The sequence below is a fragment of the Nelumbo nucifera genome, chromosome 7 (genome assembly GCF_055504915.1).
Source record: "Nelumbo nucifera cultivar China Antique chromosome 7, China Antique-T2T, whole genome shotgun sequence".
Lineage (NCBI taxonomy): Eukaryota > Viridiplantae > Streptophyta > Magnoliopsida > Proteales > Nelumbonaceae > Nelumbo > Nelumbo nucifera.
In genome coordinates this window covers 14,115,401-14,142,854 of record NC_142655.1, presented here as the reverse complement: position 1 = coordinate 14,142,854, position 27,454 = coordinate 14,115,401, and the positions used below count along the sequence as shown (strand labels likewise).

At 40.9% G+C, this 27,454-nt stretch overlaps 1 protein-coding gene across 7 annotated transcripts in view; it reads right to left on the bottom strand.

The window, feature by feature from the left end:
* LOC104611349 (protein SABRE-like) overlaps window positions 1-27,454 on the bottom strand; it is a 132,552-nt gene that overhangs the window by 40,281 nt on the left and 64,817 nt on the right. For all 7 annotated transcript variants that reach the window (XM_088891685.1, XM_088891688.1, XM_088891690.1 and 4 more), the window contains 2 exons: window positions 3,062-4,985; window positions 2,737-2,840 (listed from right to left, as the gene is read on the bottom strand). In XM_088891685.1, coding sequence (XP_088747811.1) covers window positions 2,737-2,840; window positions 3,062-4,985 — 2,028 coding nt within the window. The remainder of the gene's footprint in view (window positions 1-2,736; window positions 2,841-3,061; window positions 4,986-27,454) is intronic.

The window sequence follows — 27,454 nt, the reverse complement described above, 5'->3', positions numbered from 1 at the left end:
GTGCCATGATGATAGGCAACCGCTTGGGCCGGAACACACCTGTGCGCTAAGGGCAACGGGATAGCTCAATCAGCTTGGGCAAGGGGATGGCGAAGTGAAGGGCCATGCTTGAGCCAGGCCCGCATGCCAAGCCTCCCTTGAGTATCGGTAGCGCAGTGCCGGTCCAACACTGTCCCCATGAGCAAGTGTGCGCCCATGAGGAACCCTGGTAGCCATGCTAGCCGTTAACCAGGGCCGCCCCGCAAGGGGATGAAGGTCTAGGAGTGCCAAGGTTAGGCACCCAAGGAGGTCGACCACCCCTCCTCAAAGAGTACGTTAAGCTTTTGGTGGTCTGCCTGAAGATGACATCAGTTCTCCCAAAAATCTTACAGGCGAAAATGACGGGCATGTCCCTAACGTAAGCCTGCCAAGCGTAGGCAAGGCTAAGCCTGCTTTGAACCGTAACAGGCTCCCCCACTCAATCCATTGTCGTCCTCGACAATGGGTCTTCCTCGTGAATGGGCGTCTGTGCCCCGCGCCATTCACTTCCTTACCAGTTCCAGGGCTCGTCTGGCTAGCCCGGGTCTTGCCTATGTTGGTGTCCATTTATGGGGACGGAACCATTTCACCATGCCGGCCTGCCTGGACTTCACCCCCAGTGTCGAGGTTACTCAAACTGCGCAATGGCTATGCCGTTGAATGTGAAAGAAGGGCCCTCGAAGAAATATGTGTGGTGCTTCGCGGAGGTCCGCCCCATGCATCATCTTACCTCAAGGCTCAACCGTCTTCTTGGTAGCTTTTCAGTGATGCTACCGAACACGTTGATAGGTCTACTCCTGCTGTTGGCGATGACATGGGTACCCTTTCACCATGCTGGCCTGCAGACTTCACCTCGCCGATTCGGGTTACTCAAACCTAGCCATGGCTTATGCTCTCTGGGCCCTCGAAACTACGCTTCGCCTCGCCGACTCGGGCTACACCTTCACTCCGAGGGGGCCCCACTGCTGCTGCCTCAAGGAGACCTGACCACTTCAAACGCGAGTGTGGCAACTTTTACCCATGAGTTGCCGAACATGCACTCGCCTTGTGATGAGCTTCTACTGCTGCAAGTGTTCAACCTGAAAACTGAGCATGTCCCCCTAAAACTTTGCCGGTGTAGGGCCGCCATGCTCCAACGGCTAGCGTAACCGCATTCCTAACAAGGCCCACGCGTCTGCCCCCGCATGAGGACAACAACCAATGTGTCTACACCCGCAAGGGAAGCTGTTTTAAGGTCATTGGAATGGGAACGCGAACATTGAATGGCCTCTTGATAGGCCTGATAAACAATCTGCTCGGGCAGTGTACCCACATTCCTATCAAGGCTCACGCGTCTGCCACCGCATGAGGACAACAACCAAAGCGTCTGCAACCGCAAGGGAAGCTGTTTTAGTGTCATTGGAATGGGGACACGAACTATGAAATGGCCTCTTGCCAGGCCTGATTTGAAATCTGCTCGATCCTGGGTGGAGGTGACTAGGGACCGCACCCCACAAAATGCTGCTTGTCGAAATGACCGCTTCAACTGGCTCTGGGCTAATCTGCTGAAAACCAACTGCTGTTGCAATTAGCCAACTTGCTCTGATACCAACTGTCACGGGGGTAGTTCTACAGCGGAAGAAACCCGTGCGGCGTCCTGGCCAAGGCAGGCCAGGACAAGCCTTTCTGCGCTTGGAGGCTAGGAGTTGCCCGATGGGATGGCTCCACCAACGTCAGTAGCACTGGATCATGACCTCAAGTCCAATGGCCAGGGCACTCTCCTGGATCAGACCGGTCCATGGGAGGCGCCGCTTACGTGCTAAAGGGGGACAACCATAATGGAAGGCGACCATGCGCCGATGAGGTGACTTGGCACCGATGAGAAGGGTCTCCTGTATGCCGATGATGACAGGCACCTGTGTGCCATGATGATAGGCAACCGCTTGGGCCGGAACACACCCGTGCGCTAAGGGCAACGGGATAGCTCAATCAGCTTGGGCAAGGGGATGGCGAAGTGAAGGGCCATGCTTGAGCCAGGCCCGCATGCTAAGCCTCCCTTGAGTATCGGTAGCGCAGTGCTGGTCCAACACTGTCCCCATGAGCAAGTGTGCGCCCATGAGGAACCCTGGTAGCCATGCTAGCCGTTAACCAGGGCCGCCCCGCAAGGGGATGAAGGTCTAGGAGTGCCAAGGTTAGGCACCCAAGGAGGTCGACCACCCCTCCTCAAAGAGTACGTTAAGCTTTTGGTGGTCTGCCTGAAGATGACATCAGTTCTCCCAAAAATCTTACAGGCGAAAATGACGGGCATGTCCCTAACGTAAGCCTGCCAAGCGTAGGCAAGGCTAAGCCTGCTTTGAACCGTAACATTGTGTCAATAATCAATCATTGAACCTCCAGAATAAATTCTACTGGACAAGGTGAAACAGTTTAACAACCGCTATTGATTTTTGCCCTTTACACCAATATCAGTTTCCTTTTCTAAAATTTCATCTTCAGCTTGGAAAGGAGCAACTTTCTCTTCCTCTTCTCTATCAGTTTGATCTTCTTCTTCTTGAATATCACTTTTCCTTTTTAAATTAATGCAATTTACGATTGTTCATAAAAGTCTAATCCAGATTTAATGAAGCAAAAAAACCCTAGATATTTATTAAATAGAAAGAGCATATACTATATAAACAAATATCATATATATAAAACTTTTTTTCATTGCAAAATGTTCCAGAAATCCAATACACTTACATTAGCTTCTTCTGAGTGAAGATTGAACTGAGGTTGAATAACATTCACCATGAAATGCAGTGTTCCCTCTTCCTCCAAGTCATCAGTGTTTCCATTCTTGGCTGCTGAAAATGCAAAATAGATGATCCATGAGAAAATTTTTGGAGACTTGCACGATTTTTAGTTTAAAATAATTTTCCTATAAACTTTAGCAACCATAGATATTGCTATCAAGAGAGCCAGTAAACTCTGGTAATAGTAAGAGATCCTTAAATAAGATCACAAATTATTAAGCATAGCAGAAACCAAATTCTTAAACCACATACTAATTATGAATAGGGCTTACCAACTGGATCAGAAGTTGAGTTTTCCTCTTTAACCAAATCTGAAGGTGATGAAGTTGATCCTACAGTCTCCACATGTTGTTGAGCAGGGGGATTTGTAGCCTGTATGGCAGAAGTTGAAGGCTTAGAGACATCATCTTGCTGTACCTCAGCACCATCAATTACCTGCTTCTCAAGCAATTTCCTCTGCGTATACTGTCTAGAAGGAGAAGGTTTTGGAGGCTGAACTGCCTTAATTATTCCACGACCCAAGGACAAAACAGCATTTCTGTTCTCAAGAGTCCACAAAACCTTAAGACCATAAAGAAACACACGCTGACAATTGTCAGCTACTACCACATTAAATCCGTCATCATCACTATGGTCAGATTGTGTAGGGTCATCACTGTCGCTCCCATTTTTAAATTCTGACTTGTCAAATTTCATCTCAAGATTTTTCCTTCCAGCTTCCAGCCAAGCTAACAACTTCACAGGGTCGGCCTTTGGAGTTTGCCTCCTGATTGTAAAATATTCAAAAGATAACAGAAATCCATCATCATGATGTTTCTCTGTGTAACCACCCACATAGTTGGATTTTTCATTGTTGACTCTATCAGTTGATGCAGATTGCACATTTTTCCTCGCCATTTGAACCTCCTTTTCAATGCATATGTAATCTTCTTTATCGAAATATGCCTTGGGCATGTGAAGGTCAATGCCCTGGTAAACAAGATCAAGTGTATCTCGCTTGCAATCAAAAGTAAATTTTTGCCTACCACGACCATAACCGAGTTCACATCTTAGCTTTGCTATTTTAAATGTAAATCCAGTGGCAGGATCATCATCTTCTAAAGAAACATGTCTAATACATAGTGGTGTTATATCTAAACGGAGCATAAATTCTGTCATCACTTTGTCTAAAGACAAGTTCCCTGATCTGGGAACTCTTGGGACTCCAAAACGAGGATATCGAGAAAAAGAACGTATCTTGAGAGGAGGAAGATAATTCAAGTTCCAGAATTTGAAAACCCAACATAAATCATAAGAACCAAAATTCAGCTTTGTCATATCAGTTGAAACATTAACAGGTTTGCACAGAGAATCAGAAACAGTTCCATCCATACCCACTCCGTCTGCCTTGGTGATGGAATGGGATTGTTTCTCAGATGGTGGAACAGAGGGTCTAAGAGAAAAGTTCCAACGGAGAGAGAGGGAAGTTGATCTAAAGGGATCAAAAACTTTCTTACGAGGTTCACCTTCATTGGGAAGGGCAAATAAATAATGATCAAGAGGATTTCCAGACTCACATTCCCACTCCATGGTAACCTCAAGACTAAAGTAAGGGCATTCCAGAAAAGCACAACCCACACCAGGAGGAAGTTTTGAGCTGCAGTTCTTTGTGAAACTCTCCAAACTGCTCAAAAAAATTTTGAACTCGTTTGCATAAACATTGACATGCCCATCTGACTGCTGGATTTCCATTAACTTAGTAACAGCTTGCAGTTTGTCATGCTTTTCATAAGGGTCTGTTGTCCCAAGAACATTTATTCTGGTCTCAGAAAAACATAAGCTTATTTTCCCATGAACATAGTTTCTTACTTCATCCCACCAAGGTAAGCTGCGCTCCTTTTTAGGTGGCTGAGTTTCAGGAAGATTGATGTTAGAAGTTTGTGAAGCATCTGAAGCATTAGGGTTATTAAAATTGGGATCAGAACTCCTAACGCTTAGATCAGCTCTGCGGAGAGCCACTGTAAAAGCATAGCTAATATCGGTAAAAGATGGTTCAAAACCAACACCAAAGGAAATTTCTCCCTTTTGGAAATATAGTGGCAAATCTGCATATGTTTTTATAGGTGGTGTTGTCCCACTTGCTGAGCGCATCATGCGCACCTTCCTCCATCTCCCAATGAACACGTCTTGTTGAATTTGGGGTTGGAAACATGTCGCCTGTAACAAAGAGGGGATGTCAGGATGGAAGAGAACAAACGAACCTAAAAGGCAAATCTAACAAAATAAATAAACATAACCATGAGGTTCAGAAAAAAAATATATCTATGAACTTCAAACAAAATATACATACAAGAATGATTTTATATTCAGACCTCAAAACCAATAAACCAAAAGCAGAAAACTTATCTTCTAAATTGATATCAAACTAGATAAAAATCCTTATCAAAATGATGAATAAGGAAAACCTATTAATTCTACCATCTATTCCATCATGTTTAGCAAGAGGAGATAGGGAATACTAAAAAGATCTCTAGTGAGGTGATTCTCCACTAATGTTAAAATACCAGGGCACTTATTTCATTTTCAATTTCAAAAACCTTCATTTTCATCATTTTGTTTCTGTGTCTCTGCTAATCTTTCTTAGAATCTTGGTTTGTATCTCATTACCATCAAGATGATGTCTCTATAGGTCCCAATGGTTTTGATATATAGTAAAGGAGTATCTACAAAGAAAAAGGACCTTCTTAACATTCTACTCTTTACATTCAGAGACAACAACAAAGATATAAGCCTGTAGTTGGATCACAGTCATGTTTGCAATTTCCAAGACATAGAAAAATTCCCTTAAATTTTCCCATTTCCTCAAAAATCAAAACAGAGACATCCTATAAAAAATAAATTCTAAAGATCTCTCAATATTTCTTGATATTTCAAAAAATTTTGATTTATCAACAAAATTTTCAATTTTCTTTGTACAAAAGACCAAATTGAGCAGAATATAGGAGAGATTTCACTAACTTATCTAAAATCAATTGGAAACAATAAAAAAAGCACAGAAATAACAGCATTTTATTCATAAAATTAAGAAGAAAAATATTTGGAATTTTATTCTAGACCTATGAATCAACAACTTCAACTGGGTTTTAGAAATATAAATATATTTTAAAAGTTTTATTTCAATAACTAATTTAAAAATAACTAACTCTTTATGGCAATCATATAACAACGCAAGTCATAGTAATAATTAATATAGTTTCACCATTTAAGAATTAAGATACAACTGAAGAATCTTGAAGCAAATGAGTTAGGATCCTTATATCATTTCTCACTACTTCAACTTATGTCCTTTCTGGTGTGCCACTTGCTCCTCTAGATCCTTCAACTTGCAACAGATCACTTCTTAGTCTGGTGATGTAGATGGTCTTCTCTACACATGCCAAAACCAACTAGTCTACTTTCCATCATTTTACCACATATTGTAGCTACTCCCAGTTTCCTTCAGATAACTTCATTTTTTAGTCAAAATTTGGTTTTTAAAGATGCTCATCTTGCATGATACTAACTTGTTCCTACTGATAACTATTTATTTTAATCTTCTATCATTTGTCACATATAGTAGGCTGTTTTATTTTATGTTTTGAGTGCATAGCTCTACCACTTCTAGAATTATACAAGGTTTCATAAATAAATTTCATATTCTTTCTAATATTTTTAGTATCTTCTCAAATTTCACAGATTTTTCTAAAAAGCTAAGAAAATTACAAAATTTACTCATTTTCACAAGGAGAATTTAATGAAATAGAACTAAAACTAATATATTTATAGTCCATGATCATGTGGTGGATAATTACAAATAAGAATGGTATTTTCAGTATATTTGGATAAGAGTATCTCCACCAAGACCCCAGATAGCTGGGACTAACATTGTTCACCAAATTACAAGACCTATAACTTTTAGTTGCAATTCTATTCTTGATTATTGATTCGGTACCCAGAAAAAATAAGTAAACGATAAAGAAAGAAAAACAAATAGGACATACTCAGAGAATAATTTCATATTAAAACAAGATCATGGATCTTAAATACAGTGCATATATACTGAACACAATAGCTCTACTAGGAGAGGGGAGAGCTATTCAGAATCTCAGATTATCAACATTCAGAACCGTGTCACACCTTGAGTACAGATTGAACTCTCTGTACTGAAGACACAGTGTAGTTAATCAGTCAACTATCACCTACCCAGAAAATATACAAGGAAGAGGGATAGACTCTAAATCCTTAGTGAAGAAGAGAGAACTCAGAGAAAGACAGGGCTCATGGATATCCATGTAGAGTGTCTTAGTTAATGAGGACATTTAAGACCCTATCCTTTCCCATATTTGGTAAAACCATTTGAGGTCAGTGGCTCTAATTGATACTTTCCCATTATCCCCTTTAATGGCTTGGTATAACGGAGTTAACCATTGCATTAAGTGAAATTACAGGAGATTCTCAATCCTCTAGTTTAACATCTACATAATGAGTCATCCCAGTCAAGCCTCCATGTGGCCAACTAGGTATAACCTACTATCTTAATAGATCCAATGCACAAGTGCCAGTAGTCATGCTCATCGAAGATGCAGTTTTACAAAGCAAATGTGGATGATATTTTTTGATAAATAAAAGAAATTTTCTATTAGAATAAAAAGGAATTACACTGAAAAGGTGATGATGAATCACCAACAGCACCATAAAATCAAAATAATCCCAACCCAATAATCACTGACGCCATAACACCTCTCAAAACTGATCCTTCCAAACAAAATCCTCTTATATCCAATGAGGAAAGGACTCCTTGGAAGTTCAAGAACATAATGAGGGAGATAAAAGAGTTAAAAAGAAGTTGCGTGGTCAATAAAACATGGGTTTGCAAGTTAGCAAATGGATTGGTAGATGTATTGGCTAAACAAGGGGTGGAAAGGGATAGTTTCTTTTGGGGTGTAGGGGGAACCCTTTATGTAAAATAACAGTGTTTTCACCTCAAGACTTGATCGAACATTGAAAAAAGAAGAGAAGAGAAAGGGAAGAGAGGAGAAGAGAAAACAGATTTTAGAATGCCAACCGGGCTGGTGGTGCTCCAATCTCTAGTTATACTAGGTTGATAAAAATAAAATCATTACAATTACAAATTTGTCCCTGGCAACCCACTCTATTAAAAGAATATAAAAACTTAAGAAAAGAAGACTCTAACAGCACTGTTTACTCTATTAACAAGCTGACAACACGCCCCCTCAAGTTGGGCTGTATATGTCAATCATGCCCAACTTGTCACAAAGTTCATTATGCTGCAAACAAGGAAGGCCTTTTGTGAGAACATCGGCCAGTTGCTCCTTAGAGTTAACATAGGGAATGCAGATTTCACTCTTGTCAAGATTCTCTCCTATGAAATGCTTATCTACCTCATTTTGTTTTGTCCTATCATGGAGGACAAGATTAGTTGTGTTAGCGTAGGGGTATTTATGTCTTTATACTTAGATTAAGGTTGCTGATCTGTAATATTGTGTTAGAACCAGTGCTCCTTACTTAAATAAGGGCACATATGTCTTTTCCATTAATTTTAATAATAAAAGCACATGTCTGGCCGAATGGGAGTTATGTTCTTTGACTTCCAATTCGAACCAGATTTTCTTCTTTTCTCTCTCTCTCTTTCTTCCACCTTTCTACCTCTCTCTACGTGACTGATCTCAGACAAACAGAACTCCAAGGCAGGCCGAATCATAACATGGTATCAGAGCTACTCGAATCTGCCTAGATTTCTATTCTCTGCGCACCCTATCTAGGGTTTCTCTTGATTTTTCTGCATTCAACTGGAGATAAGGGAAAGGGCTGAAAAGGAGTGATCACCCTCTCCCCTTGGAGGTTTCTATGCCTCCAGTCGTGTCTTGTGTGGTCGGTTGCTGTGGTTTCTAAGATCACCCTCTCCTAATCGATGAAGAGAAGAGGGCCGATCTGTGTGGTACAGTGGCTGTCTTGTGTGGACTGATTTTCTGCTCGTGTGGTTGTTCCTTCAGTGATAAGGCAAGAGATTTCTGTGCATGATTTCTATTGTGGATCAAATAGGAAGTATGTTTCAGATCATATGCTGGGGTTTCAGATAGTAGCGTGCTAGGGTTTATGCTGTTTTTGTGTATTTCGAAGGAAGAGTTGTGATCATATAGTGGTGAGATTTCAGGTAGCCATAGGAGTAGGGTTTGTGGTGTGAAGAGTACACTTTTCAGCAACAAGTGCTGAAATCAGTGTGACGAGTGTGATCTAGTCGTGTGCAGTGTGCAGAATTCAGTGGTAATAGAATTCAGCAAGTGTGCAGAATCGGTGATAACAGAATGGGAGATAACAGTGATTGTAAATCTAATGTGATGGTGCCTACAGACTACTTGAATGTTCAGATGACCTCCATTAAACTAAATGGAGAGAATTATGTGCCTTGGGCTAAATCCGTCGAAGTCTTTCTGAAGGCAAAGAATAAGGTAAAACATATAAGAGAGGAGAAACCCTCCACTGACTCTCACGAGTATGAAGACTGGGAGCAAGAGGATGCTCAGATCGTCACATGGTTATGGAATAGTATGGAACCCGGGATTAGTGTGAACTTCATGCTTCTTGACACTGCCAAAGATGTGTGGGACCATGCGAAGAAATTGTATTCGAGCCAGGACAATACAACCAGAGTGTATCAGCTGTATCAGGAGTACTTTAATCTACAACAGGGCAATCGGAGTCTTGAGGAGTACTATGCCAGTATGAGAAACATATGTAATGAGTTGAATGTCTATCACCCTCTCACTTCTGATGTCAAGATTCAGCAACAACAGAGAGAACAACTTGATGTGACTAGATTTTTGGTGGGACTGAAATCGGAATATGAACCAGTACGGGCTCAGATACTAGGAGGATCAGCTCTCCCCTCTTTAGAAGAGGTATTTGCTCGACTCCGGAGGACTTCTATCGGATCTACTGAGAACTCTAATATCTCAGATAGATCTGCCTTTGCTGTGTCGAGAGGCCGTGGTGTTAGAGGTGGAGCTCGGGGAGCTCAGTCTGGCTGTGGTGGTAGTAGTGGTCCGGTGTATGGCCGAAGTGGCAATGGTGGGCCTACTTATAATCGTGGTGGTGGTCGTACTGGGGGCAGAGATTCAGGGGGAGTTCGTGGTAGAGGACGTGGCTCAGGCCCGAGGAGGTGCACTCATTGTGGTATGGATGGACATACCATTAACTATTGTTATGATCTACATGGTCCACCCTCAACCTGGGCCAATCATGTCGTGACTAGTGACACCAGTTCCGGCTTTAGACAGGAGAACGTTCATCTGATCAAATAACTCCTACATCCATAGATGGTCCCGTGAAGGAAATGGTGAGTGTTCCCCATGATGAATATGACAGGTTTATCCAATCACAGCAGAACACGGCGACTTTCACTCACTCAAGTATGGCTTGTTTGGCATCCACACCCAATCCCTGGATCATTGACTCTGGAGCCTCCGATCACATGACTGGAACTCCAGGTGTGTTTTCTTCCCTCTCCTCAGTTTTGTATGTTCCTAAATTGCCTTTTAATCTTATGTCTGTTAGTAAGCTGACCAAATCACTTAACTGCTCCATTACTTTTTATCCCTCTATGTGTGTTTTTCGGGATCTCAAGACGGGGATGAAGATTGGTGGAGGGCATGAAGCTGGTGGATTGTATTATCTTGACGGTGGTGAAAGAACTTCAACAGCTCTCCAGTCATTCCTTTCTCCTCTCTAGTGGCACTGCCGATTTGGTCATCCGTCGCTAAAAGTCTTGAAGTCTTTAGTTTCGTCTTTGAGTCAACTTTCTGTTTTGGATTGTGAGTCGTGTCAGTTTGGGAAACACCATCGTGTTCCCTTTAGTTCTAGGGTTGATAACTGTGTGTCGAGTCCTTTTTCTTTGATTCACTCCGATGTTTAGGGTCCTTATAAAGTGATGTCATATAATGGATTTAGATATTTTGTCATTTTTGTAGATGACTTTTCAAGGATGACGTGGCTCTATCTAATGAAAGAAAGAAGTGAATTGTTTACCATTTTTTCAGAAATTTTATGCTGAGATTCGTAATCAATTTGGTATTCACATTAAAGTTTTCCATTCTGATAATGACCGTGAATATTTATCCTCATCATTTCAAGAATACCTGGACCAACACGGCATTATACATCAGACCTCATGTACCTACACCCCACAACAAAACGGGGTGGCTGAGAGAAAGAATCGCCATCTCTTGGAAATAGCACGATCCCTCATGCATCACATGAATGTTCCCAAACCCTTTTGGAGTGATGTGGTGCTTACCTCTTGTTTTCTGATTAATCGGATGCCCACATTCGTCCTTGATGGTCATTCTCCGTTTACGATCTTGTTTCCCGCCTTGTCTCCGTTCCCTCTTACGCCTAGGGTATTTGGGTGTGTCTGCTTCGTCCATAATCTGGGTCCCGGGAACGACAAGTTCGATACCCGTTCTCTCAAGTGCATCTTCCTTGGCTATTCTCAGACCCAGAAAGGGTATAAGTGTTACCATCCTAGTTCTCGACGGTCCTTTGTGTGTGCTGATGTCACCTTCTTTGAGTCTACTCCGTTCTTTTTGGGGTCTGGTGATGCTTCTACCTCCTCATCACCTCCTCCTCTTCCACTTCCCGTTGCCGACCCTCTTCCCCTTATTCCAGCCGTGACCAGATCCTTGCCTCTGGTGCCACCACCTGTTGAACGCCCACCTATCCGTCATGTGTATACACATCGCCCACGCGTACCAGCTACTACTCCTCCGGCTACATCTCCGTTGACAGATCCGGATCCAGACCCGAACCCAGCATCTGAGCTTGATCTCCCCATTGCCTTGCGGAAAGGTAAACGCACTTGCACCCTTCATCCTATTTCTAATTATGTTTCACTTACTCGCCTTTCCACCTCCCATCGCCAGTTTGTCACCTTGTTATCATCAGTTGTTGTCCCTAAGGATGTCCAGGAAGCCCTTGCCTCTCCAGGGTGGTGTCGTGTGTTGGAAGAAGAACTTTCAGCCCTTCATCATAATCATACTTGGGACCTCACCGTTCTTCCTCCTGGGAAGCAAGCTGTTGGTTGTAAATGGGTTTATACAGTTAAGTATCTGCCTGATGGTAGTGTTGAACGCCTAAAAGCGCGATTGGTTGCAAAAGGGTACTCCCAAACCTATGCTATTGACTACACAGAGACCTTCTCACCAGTTGCTAAGATAGGGTCAGTTCGTGTTGTGATCTCTCTTGCAGCTATGTATGATTGGCCGCTATATCAACTTGATATCAAGAATGCCTTTTTGCATGGTGACTTACTCGAGGAGGTCTACATGGAGCAACCTCCAGGGTTTGTTGCTCAGGGGGAGGATCTTAAGGTGTGCAGACTAAGGAAGGCTATATATGGGTTTAAACAGTCTCCTCGAGCATGGTTTGGTAGGTTCAGTGAGGTAGTAAAGAAGTTTGGTATGAAACAGTGCCAAGTTGATCATTCTGTATTCAGTCATGACTCTCTGGGAGGAAAAATACTGTTGGTGGTGTATGTAGATGATATTGTTATTACCGGGAGTGATAACATGGGTATTGACAGGCTGAAGACTTATCTACAGGATCATTTTCAGAAAAAGGATCTTGGTAAACTGAAATATTTCTTGGGGATAGAGGTAGCAAGATCTAAGTATGGTATTAATCTGTGCCAGAGGAAATATGTGCTTGATTTGCTGGAAGAAACATGCTTGTTGGGTGCTAAACCAACTGAAACACCTATGGACACAAATACTAGGCTAAGCAGGGATATGGGTGAAGTGTTTGAAGACCCTGGCAGATACCGACGACTTGTAGGTAAACTGAACTACCTAACCATTACTAGGCCAGACATCTCATTTGTGGTTAGTGTGGTGAGTCAGTTCATGCAGAAACCTCTGATTCCTCATTGGAATGCAGTTCTGAGAATTGTGAGGTATTTAAAAGGGGCTCCAGGTCACGGTTTGATATACAAAAGTGGCGGAAAACTTGAAATAGAAGGGTATTATGATGCTGACTGGGCCGGTTCTATGTCTGATAGGCGGTCTACCATAGGCTATTGCACTTTCCTGGGAGGTAACCTGGTAACATGGAAAAGTAAGAAGCAGACAGTCGTGGCAAGAAGTAGTGCAAAAGCAGAATATAGGGCTATGGCGCATACTGCTTGTGAATTAGTGTGGCTAAGGAACCTTCTATAGGAAGTAGGGTACAACATCAATACTCCAATGAAGCTCAATTGTGACAATCAGGCTGCAGTTCATATTTCTTCTAATCTGGTGTTTCATGAAAGAACCAAGCACATTGAGGTTGACTGTCACTTTATGAGGGAGAAGGTGCTGAATGGAGAGCTAAACACTGCATATGTTAATACAGGAAACCAGTGGGCAGACTTATTTACAAAAGGCTTGAGTCGGGGAAGAGTGGACTACATATGTAACATATACTCACCAGCTTGAGGGGGAGTATTAGTGTAGGGGTATTTCTGTCTTTATACTTAGATTAAGGTTGTTGATCTGTAATATTGTGTTAGAACCAGTGCTCCTTACTTAAATAAGGGCACATATGTCTTTTCCATTAATTTTAATAATAAAAGCACATGTCTAGCCGAATGGGAGTTATGTTCTTTGGCTTCCAGTTCGAACCAGATTTTCTTCTTTTCTCTCTCTCTCTTTCTTCCACCTTTCTACCTCTCTCTACGTGACTGATCTCAGACAAACAGAACTCCAAGGCAGGCCGAATCATAACAAGTTGCAATATTTATGGCTCCATTCTTATCACAATAAATAGACATGGGACTGTCAACATTAAACCCAAGCTCTCCTAACATATTCTTCAACCAAACCACCTTAACTACTTGACCTTGCAACCAAACTCTGTTTTTTACTTCTCCATGTCACTAGGTTTCCACCCACAAAAATACAATACCCACTTGTGGATTTGCTGAATAGCAAATCAGTTCCTAGGATACTTCCTTAAATACCCAAGGATCCTCTCAACAGCCTCCAAGTGTGGTACCTTAGGTGAATGCATGAAGCCATTCACAGGCTCAGAACCCCAACAACATAAGCAATGTCAAGGTGTGTCATAGATAGATAAAGCAACCCCTCCACTAATCTTTGAAACTGTTTTCACATATTTCAAAGGTTTGCCATCACAATCACCTAGTTTATGATTAAAACCCATAGGGGTATCAGCTGGCTTTGCACCTAGTTTGCTTATGTGTTGTAAAAGATCTTGGACTTACTTCCTCTAAGAAATTAAAATACCCTTCTATGAGTAGGCAACCTCAATCCCAAGAAAATACATTAAGGGTCCCAGATCTTTCACATCAAATAAGGAAGCTAAGAACTCCTTCAACTTTTGTATCTTTAAGCCATAGTTCCCTGTAGGATGTAATGATGATGTCATCCATGTATGCTATCAACACTACAATTTGCCCATGACATCTCTTAACAAAGAGAGTGTGATCATATTGGCATTGTTTGAACCCTACTTGTTGAACTACCATGTGAAACCTATTGAACCATGCTTTGGGAGATTGTTTTGAGCCACAGGGAGACATTCTCAACTTGCACACCCTTATCTTCACTTCCTTTTGCACAAAAACCCGGTGGCTGAACCAGTTGTGAAACTAGTATTGCAAACCTAGGGTTTGTATGAGAAAGAAATAAAGAAAGAAAGAAAGAAAGAAAGAGAGAAGAAGAAGAAGAAGAAGAAGAAGAATGTGTCGAGTGGTGTGTCTTAGTTACTGTTCACACCCTCAAAAGGCACTTTATATTTTGAAACAAAAAATTACAAGGAGGTCCCTACATGAGCACCCAAATACAAAGAGAGTACAAAGAGAAGAGAAAAAGACTAAAAATACCCTTGTCTAAACTTTCTCAACACTCCCCCTCATGCTGAGCATATATGTCAATCATGCGCAGCTTGGCAAGGTTCTTAGCAAACTTTGGGTGGGAACACCTTTAGTGAGGCAATCGGCTAGTTGGTCTTTTGACCTTACAAAAGGAAAGCAAATCTCTCCACTAGCAATTTTTTCTCTAATAAAGTGTTTGTCCAGCTCAATATGCTTTGTACGATCATGTTGAATAGGATTGTGGGCAATGTTTATGGCTGCTTGATTGTCACAATATAGCCTCGTTGAGATGTCTGCTTGGATGCCCATCTCAGTCACTAAAGTCTTCAACCAGAGTAGTTTAGACGCTCCATGAGCCATTGCCTTGAATTCTGCCTCAGCACTAGAACGAGCAACCATAGATTGTTTCTTACTTCTCCATGAAACCACATTGCCTCCAACTAATGCACAATCACCAAATGTAGATCTTCTATCACCAATTGACCCTGCCCAATCAACATCTATGTAAGCCTCAATCTTTAGATGATCGTGATTGGAATACAACATCCCTTTACTAGGACATCCTTTCAGATAGGCTAAGATTCTATTAATTGCCTGCATATGAGAGGTCCTAGGTTCATGCATATATTGGCTAACCACTCCAACAACATAGGATATGTCAGGTCTGGTCAAACAGAGATATAAAAGGTGGCCCACCAATCTCTGATATACCCCTCTATCTAGAAGAGCTTCTCCTTCAGTAGCACTCAACTTGTGGTTGGGATCAATTGGAGTTTCTACGAGTTTACACCCTAATTTCCCAACTTCATTAAGCAAGTCAAGTACATATTTCCTTTGTGACAAAAAAATTCCCTTCTTAGATCTTGCAACTTCAATGCCAAGAAAGTATCGGATATCACCAAGGTCCTTAATCTCAAATTTGAAAGCAAGGAAGGACTTTAGCTGGGAGATACCCGTGATACAGTCGCCTATCACAACAATGTCATCAATAAAGTTTGGTCTACTTGAGATTGAGAAAACCTAATCTTTAAGATAACATTTCTTCCAGATAATCAATGCCATAAGTTTGTGTATATCCTTTGGCTACAAGCCGAGCCTTGTACCTCTCAATTGAGCTATCTGCCTTATTCTTAACAATGTAGACCCACTTACACCCAACAAGAATGTTATCCTTAGGATAAGGAACAACCTCCCAAGTCTGGTTCTTTATTAGGGCCTCCTTCTCTTGGTTCATAACTTCTTTCCAGTAAGGGGACTGCATTGCCTCTGTAACACTACAAGGGATGGAAATAGAAGAGATGGCAGGAATATAGGAACAATAGGAAAGTGAGAGGGCATTATAATACACATAGTTAGTAATAGGAGACTTGCTACATGTCATCTTCCCTTTTCCAATGGCAATAGGAAGGTCAAGGTTAGAATTAGTAATAGAATTATCAAGTGGTTCAAGATTACTTAAATCCAAGAGATCATATTTGCGACAGGCATTCCGCTTCAAGAGCCACTCTTTTACTGCACTTGATGAAAAATTGTTGCCAAGACCGAGGCCGATACATAGGAAGAGGAGGAGGAGGAGAAGGAATACCATTGTCACAGGGAAGAGAGGGAGGAAAAGGAAGTGTAGAGAGACTGGGCTAAATGGACCCTAGCCTATTTCTATCTTATTGATTAGTTCATTCTTGTTATTTGCTCGTAATGAACCTTTAATTCTCTTTATGTTTTCTAAGTATGCTGATGAGTTGGATGCCACTTAAGGACAGACTTGTAATTTATGTAATCTTAGTAAGATTAATAAAAGATGAGAGTGGAGAAAGAGGAGATTATCGAACTCCTTCTTTCTCCCTTCTTCTTGTTGTCTTCTTCTTCTCTTCCTCTTCTGCTATATTCTGAAATATTTTTACTATTTTTTATTAGTCTGAATCACATCTTGGTATCAGAGCAGGTCTTCCTTCTCTTTTATTTATTTTTTCTTTTCTTTTCCCATACATCTTTCGATTAGAAGAGTGTATGGAGTGGTAAGTTGCTGATTATTTAGAGAACTTGTATGCCTAGTTGGTAAAGGGTTTGGAGAGTTAAAATCTGATCGTAGATTGCCAAAAAAGTGGGGCTGCGGATTTTTTGCCCAAAACCCTAGCCGACTAGAAAGTTTCCAGTTACAGGCTAAAGACATTGTTTGGATGTGGAACTCAAGGCTTGGAGGGTTCCTTTTGATCTCCAAAAGTGGGCAGTTGTAGGTGGAAGAGGCTTGGGAATCTTTGATTGGAACGACTACTTTTCTCTTTCTCCTCGGAGGCCAGGTACAGTTAAACCCTAATTTTGGGAATTTTAAGTGTTGGACTGACCTCAATTGGGTCTATAAAGCTTAAAAACCTTTTTTTTATTTTAGTTTGATCAATGGAACAATCTGGAAGTGAGATGAAGTAGATACCAGTGTCGGGGGTTGTTCCCGTAGATTCCATTTTGACAGGAGTGACTACAATAAAACATGATGGAACAAATTATTAAGCTTGGGCACAATCTATAAAGATTCATGTTTGTAGTAGAGATAAACTAGGGTTTCTCATAGGCTGCAAGGAGAAACCGGAAGAGACTGATCCTACATATGAGAAATGGATGCAGGATAACTACACAATTATTGAATGGTTGGTAAATTCCATGCAGCCCCACATAAGTCAACATGTGGGATAAAACCAAAGGGGCAACTAAGAAGAAAGAGGTGATATGTGAATACTGCAAGAAATCGAAACATACTAAGGATACTTGTTGGTAACTTCACCTAGATCTTCTTCCAGATAGGTTTAAGAACAACAACAACTTTAAGAAAAGTGGTTAGTCTAGAAAGCCCAAGAATGCAAATGTTGCTACAACATCTGAAGGTGCAAATAGAGAAAGTGAAGAAAAATCTACTATAGAGCAGCTAGCAACAGTGGAGGCAGAATTTGAGGGATATGGGAGGTTAATTAATCACTTAGAGACTACTATTGTAGCTTCCTCCTCGGGCAATACCTCTCCATCCGCATTTGCCCATTCAGGTATTCGTGCTTCTACAAATCTGCAGCCTCAAATAATCGTAGAATTCCTTGGATTATAGATTCTAGTGCATCAAACCATATGGCCAACATATCTAACATTTTTTGTTCATACCAGCTCCTCTTTGGTAGAGAGAAGATTTCCCTTGCCGATGGGTCTCTGGCTCCCATCTATGGTAAAGGGAGTATTAGAGCGTCTAACTCCCTTGTTTTGCCCTCTGTCCTTCATGTTCCCAAACTTAACACTAACCTTTTATCTGTTAGTAGCTTAACTAAATCAATGAATTGCAACGTAACCTTCTTTTCCTACTCATTGTGTTTTTCAGGACTTGAAAACTCAAAAGACGATTGGGAGTGGCCATAAGGCGAATGGAATATATCTATTGGATATCTCTGATCGAAGTCTTAAACCACCTAGTGAAGTATCTTTGGAGTCTATCTCATCAGAGTTAGTTAATAGAGTCATGTTATGTCATTTGAGATTTGGTCATTTGTCTTTTTCATCTTTGAGTCATTTGTTTCCAGAAATGTTTGAGGGAATATCCCTATTGAGTCTCCATTGTGAGTCATGTGAACTTGTAAAACATTGTAGATAATATTTTTCAGTGAGTAATAAAATATCAGTTTCTCCTTTCCATATTGTGCACTCTAATGTGTGGGGGCCATATCATTTATCTGCTATGGGGGGTTACAAGTATTTCACCATTTTCATTGATGATTTTTCTCATTACACCTGGATTTACCTTATGAGATCCTAAGATGAAGTGCCAAATATTGTACAAATATTTCATGAACCTATTTTTACCAAGTCTAATACTCGTATCAAGATATTCCGATCTGATAATGCAAAGGAATATTTTGAGAAGATTCTTTCCTCCTACTTTGATACCTTTGGATTTATTCATCAAAGTTCTTGTTCCTACACTCCACAACAAAATGGAGTGGTGGAAAAGAAGAATTGACATGTGCTTGAGGTTGCAAGGGGCCTTCTTTTTGCTTCTCATGTTCCTATTAAGTTTTGGGGGATGCTTTCCTTATAGATACATACTTGATAAACCGGATGCCTTCTCGAGTTCTGGGCTTTAAAACCCCCATTAGCCTCCTATTTCCAACTGAGGATCCCTTCTCTCTTCCTCTTCGAGTGTTTGGGTGCACTTGTTATGTTCATGTTCATAGTCATCAAAGACATAAGTTTGAGTCGAAAGCACACAAGTGTGTCTTCTTGGGACATGCCTCCACATAAAAGGGGTATTGCTGTTTTGATCCGGTTTGTGGCACTCGCTTTGTTTCCAAGGATGTCACATTTATTGAGTCCATTCCTTTCTTTGGTACTTCTCCTGAGGGGGAGCATTTAGAGGAGTTGTTTGCGATGTCATCATCTGTCCCTCTTCTAATCTCCATTGAGTCTTCTATTAGGCCTTCTTCTCATGTTCCTGCTCCCCTTCCTCCTCCTACTCATCCTCCCACATTTTCTTCCCATCCTATTGTTCAAAGGTGGTACTAGAGAGACTCAGGGATGTGCAAGTTGTTTCCATACCTTCAAATGAGGCTTTTGAACCTCCCATCACTACTGAGGTAACAGGTCAGCCCCCTCCTACCACTTCTAATACCTTCCCTAACCTTGATTTCCCTATTTCTCTTTGCAAAGGCAAATAGAAATGTATACAGTTCATTGCATTTCCAAACACCTGTCCTACAACCTTCTTTCCCCTTCCTACTATTCCTTTCTTGTCTCTGTTTCCACACATGTGACTCCCAGATCTGTCCCAAAAGCCTTATCCAAACCAAAATGGAGGGATGCTATGATGACTGAATTAGATGCTTTGCATAAAAACAATGCCTAGGAAATTGTGGATTTGCTTAAGGGAAAGGAATTGGTTGGCTGTAAGTGGGTGTTCACTATCAAGTATCATTCGGATGGTACTGTTGAAAGATTTAATGTCCATTTGGTTGCTAAAGGATACACTCAAATGTATGGTATTGATTACCTGGAGACTTTTGCCCCAGTGGCCAAAATGACTTCAGTTCGAGTCTTACTATCTTTAGCTACTACTTTTGATTGGCCACTTCATCAATTCAATGTTAAAAATGCTTTCTTGAATGGGAACCTATATGAAGAGGTCTATATGTCTTTACCTCCAGGGGTGTATGGGAAGGAAATGCAAGGGAAAGTCTGTAAACTGAAAAAGTCTCTTTATGGCCTTAAGCAACCTCCTAGAGCCTAGTTTGACAGATTTCGGGCTGCCCTTGTTACTTTTGGGTACACACAGACTCAGTCTGATCATACCCTGTTTGTTTAGAGGAGAGATTCCTTAGTAACCTTTCTGATTGAGATTAGACTTGGGTGAACTCAGATATTTCTAGAGAATTGAAGTTGTCAGGTCTAAGGATGGTATCTTCATTTCTCAACATAAGTATGCTCTTGATCTTCTTGTAGATACTGGCAAACTATGTACTTGACCAGCTTCCACTCCTACAAACCTAAATTATAAGTTGTCAGCTACTGATGGTGAACTGTTGACCAAGAGGGGAGTGTTCCAGAGACAGGTTGGGAAGTTATTATATCTTTGCATGACTCAACCAAATATTTCCTATGCAGTTAGTGTGATTAGTCACTTCATGCATTCTCCCAGAGATACACATTTGGCAGTTGTTGAGAGTGTTTTGTGTTATCTAAAGGGACTCCAAGGAAAGGTATCTTGTTTGCTAAGCATGGACACATGAAGTTGGAAGCATACATTGATGCTGATTGGGCTGGATGTATTGATGATAGGAGGTCCACTTTAGGTTATTGTGCTATGGTAGCAGGGAACATTATACCATAGAGGAGTAAGAAGCAATCTGTAGTGGCTAGATCCTTGGCTGAAGCAAAGTATAGGGCAATAGAACATGGAGTTTTAGAACTTCTGTGATTGATATCACTTTTAAAAGAATCGGGTATAGATTATAAGAAGCCAATGGTGTTATATTGTGATAATCAGGTCACTATCAACATTGCACATTATCCTATTCAAAATGACAGAACTAAACACATAGAAGTTGAAAGACACTTTATATGGGAGATAGTTGCTTCATGAGAAGTCTGTCTACCATTTATTACTTTTGAAGAACAATTGGCTGATGTTTTGACAAAAGGTGTTCCTAAAGGAAAGTTGGTTCATTATATAAGCAAGCTGGGCATGATTGATATCTATGCTCAGCTTGGGGGGGAGTGTAGAGAGACTGGACCGAATCTATCTTATCAATTAGTTCCTTCTTGTTATTTGTTCGTAATGGTCCTTTTCTTTATGGGCCTTTAATTCTCTTTATGTTTTCTAACTATGTTGATGAGGTGGATGCCCACTTAAGGGCAGACTTGTAATTTATGTAATCTTAGTAAGATTAATAAAATATTAGAGTGGAGAAAGAGGAGATTATCGAACTCCTTTTTCCCTTCTCCATTCTCCCTTCTTCTCTTCCTCTTCTGTTATAATCTGAAATATTTTTACTATTTTTTATTGGTCTGAATCACATCTGGAGGAATAGAAGAGACAGGGACAAGAAGGTAGAAGGGAGTCTGATCTTTACTTGCATTCTCCCCCTGAAGAGAAGGATGGGATGACTGGAAAAAAGAGGACTCCAAAAAGGTAACATCCTTAGAGACATATTTTTCCAGAGAGAGCATCAAAGCTTTTATAGCCTTTTTGGATAGGAGAGTAACCGAGGAAGACACATTTAATTGACTTAGGGTCAAACTTACGTCAAGAAGGACTCATATCATGAACAAAACAAACACAACCAAAGATTTTGAGGGGGAGATTAAAAGGAGGTTCATCAGGAAAGAGAAGCTTATGAGGAGACTGAAGACTAAGGATCCTTGAAGGAAGTCTGTTGATCAGATACACGACTGTCTCAACAACATCACCCCAAAAATGGGTTAAAACATGAGTCTGGAATAGTAAACCTCGAGAAACTTCAACCACATGCCTATTCTTCCTTTCAATTACCCCATATTGTTGTGGAGTATGCTTACATGAACTTAGGTGAATAATGCCCCAATCTCTAAGAAATCTATGCAAATGATATTCAAAGTATTCATTGGCATTATCAAATCTTATTATCTTAATTATTGTCTCAAATCGTGTCTCTACCATATTCATGAAGTTTTGGACCATCATAAGAACTTCATCTTGACTTTTCATCAAGTAGAGCCATGTATATTGACTGTAGTCATTGATGAAGAGGATGAAGTATTTATACCCACCCATGCAAGGGATAGCATATGGGCCCCAAACATCAGTATGGATTAAATGAAAAGCAACATTACTTCTTTTTACTACTCGCAAAATATGTGGTTCTACATTGTTTTGATAGATGACAAACTTCGCATTCAAGGTTTAACTTTGACACCGAGTCAAATAAATTTGGAAACAAAAGTTTTACATAATTCAAGGACATATGACCAAGGTGACAATGCCATAATTTCAAAAGACTCATGTTCTCATTTGAACAAGACTTAGTCTGGATTGATAATCCATGCTCTGAAGGTCCATCAAAAAGGTACTCCATCAACTTCATACCCACTTCCAATCATCTTTATTGTGCTCAAATCTTGAAAAAACAATGGGTAGGAAAAAATGTCACTGAGCAATTATGAGATTTTGTAAGAGAACTAACAGACAACAAACTTTTATATAACTGGGGCGAATGAAGAACATATTCAAGAGAAAGGTTATGAGTAAGTTTGACTTCACCCTAACCCAAAATAGGGGTTTGAGATCCATTAGCAATAGTAATCTTGCCCTTCTCTAGGGTTAACTTATATGAGGTAAAATGTGAAGGCATACTAGTCATATGGGCACTGACCCCGGCGTCTACAATCCATGGACTAAAAGATGGATTACTAGTCATACAAGTGTAGTACTTGTCTTGGTGTATGAACTAGATGGATTACTAGGTCCAGAACTAGACGAGGAGGATGTACCACCCTTTCCAACTACAAGAGTTTATTCTTAAGTTTTTCTGTTACATTAGATGAGTTAGAAACACCAGAAGGTTGAGCATCATTACCAATTGTAGCCAAGTGAGCACTTCCCTTCTTCCCGGTTTTGTACTTTTCCAATTTTAAATGAGGATTGAGCTTCTAACACCATTTCCTAGTATGTCTTGGCTTCTTGCAATAATCACAAACCACCTCGGCCTTCTCAGTAACAGGGTGCTTACTAGTATTTTGCTTGGATCGAGATGACATAAAGGTAGAGTGATCAATCATAGGAGGTTGCATCGTAGCTGTCCTACTCTCTTCCCCTTGTACAAGGGAATACGTGGAGCCAAGTGTGACAACACTAACACTAAGAATATGCTATCTGGTAAAATCAAACTTTGGATTCAAGCTAGCTAAGAAATCAAAGACTATTCTCCTCTATGTACTTTTGATATTGCTCACCATCCTCAGGGTCCTCCCATACAAGAGCCTTCAGGTGATCCATTTCTTCTCAAATAGACTGTAGAGAAGAGAAATACATAGCAACAGATCTCTCCCCCTGATGCATATTGCAAGCTTCCCTCTGAAGTTGGTACACTCTAGCGGTGTTGTTAACTTGGGAATAGGTGGCAACAACTTAGCCGTTGGAAGAAACATGTAGTTTAAGGCAATATGTGGTTGCATTGAGCAAATCAACCATGACATTACAAGGGAGTTATCCTATTCTCACTTTGCATATTTCGGATCTTCCAGGTTTGGCTTCACCTCCTTTCTTGTGATGAATCCCAGTTTACCTCTCCCAGTGATGGTAAGCTTAACAGATTGGGACCACTCTAAACTGTTGGTTCCATCAAGTTTAATAGTAGTTATCATTACCATTGGAAATGTCTGCACTTCCCAGAAGCACATTGAAAACCATTTAAACATCTTTAGATGATTCCATATTTTATCAAACACTGTTTCATCAACCAAAAAGGGGCACCCAATACTTAACCACAACTAAGGACCCAAGAAACTAGGTCACCACACGGTTAAGAGACAAAAAAGGCCAAAAAAACTAGGTTGGTGGCAAAAAAGAGGGAGAAGAAAATCTCCCAAAAATTGTCCAGGGCTTAGAAAAATACAAGACCACTTCCCATTGTTCCCAAAGTGAAAAACGACCTGAATGGTCTTGGTTTTGCAACAAAAAACTGATTAAACATAGTGTATAAGGCTTGACATCAGATCTGGAATTTCTACAATTTTCTGCTTGAAAAGCCACTAAAAATCATAGAAGCTTCGAACAGAGAGAAGGGTCATACCAAAAATCTTCTAAAATCAAGGCGAGTCAAACCATGTAGGATTCATGTAATACCGTCAACACCTGTACGGACTTCTGATGTCAGCAGTTCATCTCGTGGAAGAGAGTAAGCAAGAAAGGTATTCCCAAGTCCCTTTACCCGCTCTGATACCAAGTTGAGAAACTAGTATTGCAAATCTACGGTTTGTATGAGAAAGAGAGGAAGAGAGACGAAGAACAAGAAGAAAAGGAATGTGTCGAGTGGTGTGTCTTCGTTACTATTCACACCCTCAAAAGGCACTTTATATTTTGAAACAAAAAATTGTAAGGAGGTTTCTACTTGGGCACCCAAATACAAAGAGAGTACAAATTGAAGAGGAAAAGACAAAAAACACCCTTGCCTGAACTTTCTCAACAGAACCATATACACCTCTCCTTCTAAATCACCATTCAAGAAAGCACTTTTTACATGATATTGGTGCAACTCCCATTCAATATTTGTAGCCAATGATAGTAGAACCTGAATCGAATCATCTTTGCCACTATAGAACATGTCTCATCATAATCAATACCATAGACTTGAGTGTAACCCTTTGCTACCAGCCTTGCTTTGTACCTTTCTACTGTCCCATCCACCTTGTGTTTCACTGTGAACAACCATTTACACCCCACTAGGTCTTTCCATTTTGAAAAATCCACCAACTCCCAAGTATGGTTCTTACAGAGGGCATTAATTTCCTCCTTCATAGCATCTTTCCATTTAGGGTAAGTCAAAGCCTCTACCGCACTTTTGGGTATGGGAATACTATCAACAACAAATAGGAAGGCACGGTAAGAAGGAGAATGGTCATAGGAAACATAATGAGTAATGGGGTGTTTGCTAGTGCATGACCTAACCCCTTTTTCTTTCAACAATAGGAATGTCAAGATCATTTACAACTAAAATGGGAGTAGGACAATCAATAGGAACAAGTTTACCTAGCTCAATTAAGACATACCTTCCGGGAGTCTGATGGTGTTGGTCGCTCGGTATTCGACAGCTCCACATCTTTAGAGCACTACTGATCTCTATGGCACTTGTGAAAACCTTATTTAGTCCTAGGTTACAGTAGAGAAGAAGGAGAAGAAGAAGAAGAAGAAGAAGAAGAAGAAGAGGAGAAGAAGATGAAGAAGGGTTCGGCCAGTAGAGGAAAATCAGTCCTCTCTCTAGTCGACCCACTTGTATTTATCTCCAAGAACATAGTTACAAGAAAGACCATATTGTCCCTCATAAGTGATGGGACACATAACTTAAACTTAAATAAAACAGACCTTTCACTCTCAAATAGATAAACCCAAATGACCAAAATAACCCTATTTTGTGTACTCTAACACTCCCCCTCAAGCTGGAGAGTATAGGTCATATAGTCCCAACTTGTCACAAATATAATCTACTCTGCCCCGAGACAATCCCTTTGTAAAGAGATTTGCCCACTGATTTCCTGAGCTCACATGAGATGTGGTTATCACTCCACTTATCACTTTCTCTCTCACAAAGTGACAATCGACCTCAATAAGCTTGGTTCTCTCATGGAAGACTGGGTTGGAAGAGATGTGAATAGCAACTTGGTTATCACAGTATAGTCTCGTGGGTTTGTCAACCGAGAACCCCATCTCTTGTAGCAAGTTCTTCAACCATACTAGTTCACATGTGGTATGAGCTATAGCTCTGTACTTAGTTTCTGCACTACTCCTTGCCACCACTGTTTGTTTCTTGCTCTTCCAAGTTACAAGATTGCGACCAAGGAAGGTTCAATACCCTGTAGTTGATCTCCTATCTGATATAGAACCAGCCTAATCAGCATTTGTATACCCTACTATTTCAAGAGTCCCTCCACTTTGGTATAGCAAACCACGACTTGGAGCACCCTTCAAGTACCTAACAATCCTTAGAACAACTTCCCTATGAGGAATCCGAGGATGTTGCATAAACTGACTCACCATACTCACAACAAATGATATATCTGGTTGTGTAATAGTCAGATAATTCAACTTTCCCACCAACCTCCTGTATCTTCCAGGATCATCAAACTCTTCATCTGCATCAACACTTAACTTGACATCAAGTTCCATAGGAGTCTCTGCTGGTTTTGCACCTAACAGTCTTCTTTCTTCAAGTAGGTCAAGAACAAATTTTCTTTGACATAAGTTAATTCCATGCCTTGACCTTGCAACTTCTATTCCCAGGAAGTATTTCAGCTTACCCAAATCTTTCGTATTGAAGTGGTCCAATCGGAATTTCTTCAGCCTATCAATCCCGTTACTGTCACTCCCAGTTATGACAATATCATCCACATACACCACTAGCAAGATTTTCCCATATTTTGAGTCATGGCTGAACACAGAATGGTCTACCTGACACTGTTTCATCCCAAATTCTTTCACTACTTCACTGAACCTCCCAAACCATGCGCGTGGAGATTGTTTCAGTACATAAATTGCCTTTTTGAGTCTACAAACCTTACCAACCTCCCCCTGAGCAACAAACCCTGGCGGTTGCTCCATATACACTTCCTCAATGAGATCACCATGTAGGAAAGCATTTTTGATGTCCAGTTGCACAAGAGGCCAATCATACATAGCAGCTAATGAAATCAACACCCGAACTGAACCAATTTTAGCCACAGGAGAAAATGTCTCCATATAGTCCACACCATACAGCTGAGAATAGCCCTTGGCCACTAACCTGGCCTTCAATCGCTCCACACTTCCATCTGGAAGATACTTCACTGTGTAGACCCACTTACACCCAACAACATGCTTACCAGGAGGAAAAGCAGTAAGTTCCCACGTGTGATTGTGTTGTAGAGCAGAGAGTTCCTCTTCCAATGCTTGCCGCCACCCTGGGGAGGTAAGGACTTCCTGGACAGTCTTGGGAATGGAAACAGATGATAGCAATGATATAAATTTGCGATGAGAAGCTGAAAGGTGAGAAGCTGAAACATAGTGTTAAATAGGATGAGAAGTACAAGTGCGTTTACCTTTCCGCAGGGCAATAGGAAGATCAAGGTCTAAGGAAAAAGAAGCAATGACAGGATTTTTCGACGAGGGATGAATTAAAGGAGGGGCCGGTGCTCTTCTGTGAATATACACGTGTTTGATTGGTGGCCTCTCAGTAGTAACTGGCATGGGAGGTGAATCTGCAACTGGAATGGGAACCACGGGAAGGGGATCCGCAACAGGGACAGGAAGAGGAACTACGGAGGAAGGAGAAGAAACCATAGTATCCGAGAAAAAAGAAACTGATTCAAAGAATGTGACATCGGAACACACAAATGACTTATGGAAGTTAGGGTTATAGCACTTATACCCTTTCTGAATCCTTGAATAGCCAAGGAAGATACACTTAGTAGCTCGTGCATCTAACTTGTCTAAACCAGGCCCCAAGTTTTGAACAAAACAAACACATCCAAAGACTCTTGGGGTGAGAGGAAACGGAGACAAGGTGGG